At 36.9% G+C, this 7,122-nt stretch overlaps 1 protein-coding gene across 3 annotated transcripts in view; it reads left to right on the forward strand.

The window, feature by feature from the left end:
- LOC107755070 (leucine-rich repeat-containing G-protein coupled receptor 4-like) overlaps positions 1-7,122 on the forward strand; it is a 66,952-nt gene that overhangs the window by 48,319 nt on the left and 11,511 nt on the right. For all 3 annotated transcript variants that reach the window (XM_016571722.1, XM_016571723.1, XM_016571724.1), the window contains 2 exons: positions 3,459-3,674; positions 5,970-6,041. In XM_016571722.1, the coding sequence (XP_016427208.1) occupies positions 3,459-3,674; positions 5,970-6,041 (288 nt within the window). The remainder of the gene's footprint in view (positions 1-3,458; positions 3,675-5,969; positions 6,042-7,122) is intronic.

A 7,122-nucleotide genomic window follows, 5' to 3' on the forward strand; every position in this document is an offset into this window, starting at 1 on the left:
ATTTACAAAGAGTAAGTTTATCATCACTTGATTATAAGGATTTCATAGCTTATCATAAAGCTGTGGACTTATATATATATATATATATATTTCCTTTTTTACATTTTTTTAAACATTTCAGCTAGCCAACATTCTTTGCATCCCTAGTTAGAGCAGTTGATGCTTGGATATACTCTGGAAATATGACTGCCTCTCCTCACTCAAACAGTTTCCAAAACCACAATTATAATCTTGCATCCATCTATAATTTCAAGTGGCCGTCTATGCCACAGTTTGCAGTGATCCGGTGAAGATCTGTGATTTTCTAACCTCAAAAGTCAATTCTGTGCTTTCCTAGTTAACAGACCAAAGAGCAATTCATTATCGTGAACAATTATCCTTCATCCTTCTTGAGTATTGAAGCTATGATCTGAAAATGCTTACAAAGTAATAAATGTGTTACGTTACAACAGCTCCTGTGGCCAAATGTTTCCTTGTAGATATACATCTTAAATTAATATCCTCTCTGTCTCTCTCATCTACACCACCCAACCCTTTTGAATCTCAGTGAATCTTGTACTATATGTGTTTGTCAGTGTGTGCACACTCAGGTTTGGCAGTGACTGATATGGACATGCCCAGATCTGTATGTTCAAAACAAGCAGCATGCACAGTCTTCAGGTGCAGCTGACAGATCCGTATCTCCATAGATAAGAGCCACCTGAGTCCACTTCTGAATTGTGATTCAGTTCAAGTCACAAATTAACCGTCCGTTTTTGGATAGAACTATAAGGGACTGTGAATGCCAAATTGTGTCATTCATTCACTGATTTCAGTTTACGTATCACTCACAGACCCCACATTATGCCCATTGAGTGAGCTTCATGTCTGTGTAGAGCAGAGAATTAAACATTCTTAAACGTGCCAAAGCCAAAAGTGAGCCAGAGTTCATATCCAAAGCACACGTCAGTTTAGATGATCTCTCACTGTAGTTCACAAATGCCTTGCAGTCCTAAAAAGTTTTCCTTTTTAGTTTTCCTTTTCCGACTTGCACTCAGACAAAAAAAGAGAACAGTACATGCATGAAGTTTTCACTCGTCATGTGCAATCTTTAGTCCTCTTTTCTCAGAATGGCCTGAGAGAACACAAAAAGTTTATTTAACAAGTGAGACTAAGCTTAAAGTACACTGTACACACTATTCCAGGCAAGGCTATTGTGAACAATTATGAGCTGTTTATATTTTCATTTGGTACAATAATATTCCAAAATATAAAAAATAATTTTGTTCCATTTAAATAAATATATTTTTATGTAATGTATTCCTGTGATGGCAAAGCTGAAATTTCAGCATCAGTTACATTTAATCTTATTATTATTAGTGTTGAAAACACTATTTTTGTTTAAACCATGATATATTTTATAGGATTCTTTGATAAATAGAAAGTTCAAAAGAACAGCATTTATATATATATATATATATTTTTTTTTTTTTCTTAACCCCCAAAGACTAAGCTTAAAGTACACTGTACACACTATTCCAGGCAAGGCTATTGTGAACAATTATGAGCTGTTTATATTTTCATTTGGTAGATCCACAAGACCTCTGTAATATATTTCCATTACACAGAGGCATTCATAAGCTCCTCACCGTTTGTCTAACTGTTTGTTTCTGTTCCCAAATAGTGATCTGACTATATGTAACATTTTAAGGCGTCATGTTCCTGATGTGTTGAGCATGAATCATTTGCATAGAATGCAATTGAGACAAGCTCAGTGAAAAGTCTATCCAAGATGGTGGACACACAGCACTGTAAATATAATAAAGATTTAACGCTGAAAAGTGTCAATAGAAATAGATTGGTCTAATTAAAAATAGAACACCCCAAAATCAGGTGAAAAAAAGTATGCGTTTTTAATGCTTAATAGAGTATTGTTATTAGCTTAGCAATCACTAATTAAATGCTAATCAATTGAAAGGATTCTCCTGTGTGCTTTGCAAGAGGAATGCTATTTGTATGGTTTATAGAGTTGACCAAACAAACAGATAAATGACTGATCATCCAAATCAAATCACCCAGTCAAATCACTGCACTGAGAAGCCTTGTTGTTATTCACCATTTTAGCCATCAAACTTACTTTGTATGTCTGTGACATACAAACCTCCTTTTTTGGAAAATTCTGAAGATTATGGTAAACTGGTGTTGTGGTACATGTAATTCGGATTATACTAGGTGTTTTAAGAGGCTAGTAAAAGGAGAGTTGTTCGGTCCGTTTCCCAGAAGCCAGCCAGTCATTTCAAAAAATGTAAGTGCTGGATCAGGTTGTAGAACACATGAACAACTTATTTTGCAAATTTTGAATGATCATCTCTACATTTGTACAAAGAAACTATATTTTACCCGTTAGTGTTAGTTACACATTTAACCTTTGTGTTAATGTCAAAGTTTATGACATGTTGAGTGTCCGACTTCTACAGTTGCACTGAGTGTTTCAACATAACATAACCTGGTACAAAGGTTTGTGCTTTGTTTTTTTGCACGATGATGAATTTGAAGTAATTTATTCCAAAATCATCACGCCTTTTTATTAGATGGACACAGATACAGCCTTTGAAAATTGGTGAGTGTGGTTAAGTAATTGCTGTCGTCAGGTCAGTTCAGTCATTTATGAGGTTCTATTTGAGTTAGGAAATCTAGGTAGGCATTAGACAGCTTAACTAAGTCTGGTAACGGAGCATGTGTGAGTGTGTGTGTGTGTGTGTGTGCGTGTGTGTGTGTGTGTGTTTGTGTGTGTATTCCCATACTTAATGGCACGGTTATAAATCTTAGTTCTTGTTCTAACTGAGATCTACACCTACACATGCTCTAGTCTTTTGTGTTTTTAATTGTACAATCTTCAGGGGAGGGAGAGTAGAGCTTAGTCAGTGTCAGCCATTCATAAACAGGAAGTCACCACCCCACAAGTATTACCCATCAAACCCTCCTCCCTGTGATTAGCTCCCATTCCAAATCTCAGTGCCCTAACTTAGATTAGAAAATAGAAATAGAAAATTCTCCATGTGACTTGTGCGCTTTATTCATAGTCTTCTGAGGTCTTGTGCAACTCACACTTGTTGATAAGTATATCCATTCTGAGTCAGATCTTTTAACCATTTTAGCCCTCAGGCCTGGAAGGTGTGGTCCTCTTTTCTCATAAACCCATTGAAAGGGCCCCTTAGTGGGGCCAGTTTTGAGGATCCCACCTGGACTGTGTGAAAAGGGAGGCCAGTGCAGTGAGATCATGGAAATGTCTTGTGTATCTTTAACAGCACAGTGTTCAGAAACTGAGTGCTAACTGATGTTTTAGCACCTACTTGATAGCACACTGTTATTCCCAATATGCACGCTCACCCGGTGGCGTATTTGTAGAAGTGTCTGTTTCGACTCATTTGTGCTCTATCCGCATCAAGTTTAGTGAACCTCTTCCATGATCTGTGCAGGCGGTTGGATGCTAACCACATCACGTCAGTGCCTGAGGACAGTTTTGAGGATCTGCAGCAGCTCAGGCACCTCTGGTTGGATGACAACAGCCTGACTGAGGTTCCCATTGGGCCCCTACGGCACCAGAGTAACCTGCAGGCTCTGACGTTGGCCCTCAACAGGATCACACACATCCCCGACAATGCCTTTGCCAACCTCTCCAGCCTGGTTGTATTGTGAGTACTTTGCAATTTTGGTCCCACACACTAGAGGAATTCATAAGATCCTGCTTTTAACACTGATAAATTTACCTTCCCTTGTTGCCCTTTAACACACGTCAGTTAAATCCATCAATGCACTACACTAACTGTAGTCCTAGGCGGCTCGTAAAACACTCATACAAATACACTTGCACATGCAAGTAAACAGTGGCGTGGATGGGCGATTTTAGAGAGAGCAAACAGGGAAAAGCAAAATGGACCCTTGTGTCTTGCAAAGTCAAACAGAGGCTTTAGACCCTCTCTCTCTCTCTCTCTCTTGCTCCCTGTGCCTTACTTCTGGAAGCTTCTATGTGGGTCTGATTTACCAATTACATTCCAGATGCTGGAAAATATTTGTCTTAGGAGTGGAGGCCAATTAATCCGTTAAGTAGACTGAACAAACACACAGACCTGTGTGGTGAAGTGCTCAGCAAAACGGCTGAGGAGTTATCCATTCAGAGACTTCCAGGGACAGAATATGTTTGTGTTGGTGTTCTGCTGAGAAGTGCATCTTTTTAATGACTGGAAAATTCAAGCAAAATAGACATCATCCCTTGTCATCTGAACAGTTATAAATTTAAAAATTAATTCTGCACAGATGAGATGTATTATTTTACAGGGTTTCTGTTGGTCTTAGCCTTAATTCGCCCTTCCACAAATTATGGCCTAAAAATGTCTTAAATCGGAGCAGAAAGCCTTACATTTATAAAGTCATGGCATTAAATGTTTCATTCACTGCAAAAAATTAATGTCTTCCTGAGTATTTTTGTTTTGTTTTCCAACACAAATATCTAAACATCCTTAAATCAAGATACATTTACTTGAGATGCAAATTGAACATATGAAGTTGTTTTCTGAGAAATTGTGAGTTTATCTGTCAATGGGATAAGAATTTAGATAAAGATTTTAAATGTTTTAATCATTAACTCACTTCATTTTAATCAGTTTCTGATAAAACAAGACTTGTTTTATGTTATTTTGCTTCTCGAGTAAATGAATCTCAATTTAAGAATCTTTTTTGGACATTTGCACATAAACACAAGACAACACTACTGAGGAAGACACTTTTTTGCAGTGTAATCAGAAGGTACAGTGAAGTATTTTACTGGTTAAGAGCAGAGGTTTTCAAGGCATGCTTTTTTTTTTTTTTTATGAATCTAAAAGTAATGAAGCTTTCTTCTATTCCCTTCGATTTATTATATGTGGTTGTGTTCCGTTCAATTTATTGCTTCAATTTTCTTTACTTGGTCATAAAAAGTCTTAATACATCTTCAATAATAACCTTAATAAAAGTCTTAATAATAATCTTCATAAAACCTGCAGAAACTAGTTTTACATCTCAGATTATATTCACTATATGCTTATTAGGGATGCACCGATACCACTTTTTCCAGAACAAGTCCGATACGATACTTTTATTTTTTGTACTTGCCGATACGATACTTGTATTTTCATAGCATTGGTAATTAAAAAAAAATATTAGGTTCAGAAACCAAAAACTGGCTTCATTTAGCAAACAGATTTCCTTCAAATATTTTTACACTTAATTATACTTGTTTAAATGTATTGTACAAGCTTTTTTACAAGGATATTTGCTCTCGACAAGCTCGATTTCATCTGTGCCGCTGCACGCTCAATCCACTCAGTGTGCTTTGCTTATCAGCTCGCGCAAATCAGCTATACAGGCATGAATATTGAATGTTTAACATTATATTAATTACATGTACTTCGTAGACATACTTAATCTCTAATGACTCCATGTTTGTTCTGTTGTCGGTGATTCTTTATCTGGACACTGCACTGTTCACATGCTGTGCAGGATCGTTTTTTGGTATCGGGGCATTTTAATGAGTATGAGTACAGGAGCGCAGTATCGGACCTGATATCGGTATCGGTGCATCCCTAATGCCCTAATGCATGCTCATTTCCCTTATTTTTATATTTAGTTCACCTTTGCCATCATCTAATGCACACTTAAAATTAATCTTTAAAATCGCTTATAATTTAATTAATAAATTGCTGTGAAATGTAATCTTAAGAAAAACTCAAAATTAATATATTTTTCATGCTCTTTTTCACATATTATATGATATATTATAACGTTATACCTGATATATATTTTATTTTTAATTAATTTAGACAAAAAAAGTATAGAATTTAAATTTTGTCCATTTATTTTCATAGCATCAAAATAATTATCAGCCTATTGGCTAGAACCCCAACGAATGTCTAAGTATCGCTTCTAAAATCTTGTTTGTCCATGTTGTGCAGGCATCTTCACAACAATCGGATCCAGGAGATTGGAAAAAACTGCTTTAATGGGCTGGACAACCTGGAGACATTGTGAGTTCCCCCTCAACTTCATATGTAGCCACACTTCCTGTCATTAAAGAGATTGCAACCGCATGTAACGCTACATTTACATCTGCTGCAGTGGGTCTGTCATCAATAGCATCACGCTACATAATTTTACAAGAGATTGTATGTGGGTACAAGTACAGTTATATAGCGTTTGGTTGGATATTTATCTGCTGCTGTAGCGCCCTCTTCAGCAAGACTCAAGAGTTGCAGAGAATGTTGGGAGCTTTCTGTAAGTGAAGTGAGCGTGAGTGAAGTGACATGTGGCCAAGTATGGTGACCCATACTTGGAATTAGTGCTCTTCATTTAACCCATCCAAAGTGCACACACACAGCAGTGAACACACACCTGGAGCAGTGGGCAGCCATTTTTTGCTGCGGCGCCCGGGGAGCAGTTGGGGACTCGGTGCCTTGCTCAAGGGCACCTCAGTCATGGTATTGAAGGTGGAAGAGAGCGCTGTACATTCACTCCCCCCACCTACAATCCCTGCCGGTACGAGACTCGAACCTGCAACCTTTGGGTTACTTAAATGCGGATTGTTAATTCCAATCCGCATCTCTGATATTAATGTTATTGGTGCATATTGCCTTGTAAAGCCTTCTGGTATGGACTGCCAGTTCTGTGAATGTCCTATGATATTGATAACATCTTTTGTGCAGCATAATTAATATATGTAATAATTACATTTGATTTACAAAACATTTAATTTCTTTAACTTAATAAAACAAAAAAAACTTTATAGATGAGAATTCAAGTATAGGTTGGTGAAGGAATGTTTGTTTGTATTTTCATTTTTCTAGGTATCACCAGATGAGCAGTTGCTTCAAATTAAACTTCATTTTTTAAACTGACAAACAAAATCAGTGCTCCACATTTGGTATTCCTTAAGTCATTATCAAGTTTCAGCTGTAATCTGCTAGGCATCTTATCATAACCATATTATGTACAAAGTTTCACTTATCCCAGAGCAGCCAGGATAAGAGCAGTTTTTTCTACAGTATGCTTTTGAATGGCTGTTAGCTTGTCACATGTATTCTCTTGCATGTGGGATTTCCATTATTTATG

This window comes from Sinocyclocheilus rhinocerous, unplaced genomic scaffold (assembly GCF_001515625.1).
Source record: "Sinocyclocheilus rhinocerous isolate Xijiao unplaced genomic scaffold, SAMN03320098_v1.1 scaffold591, whole genome shotgun sequence".
NCBI lineage: Eukaryota > Metazoa > Chordata > Actinopteri > Cypriniformes > Cyprinidae > Sinocyclocheilus > Sinocyclocheilus rhinocerous.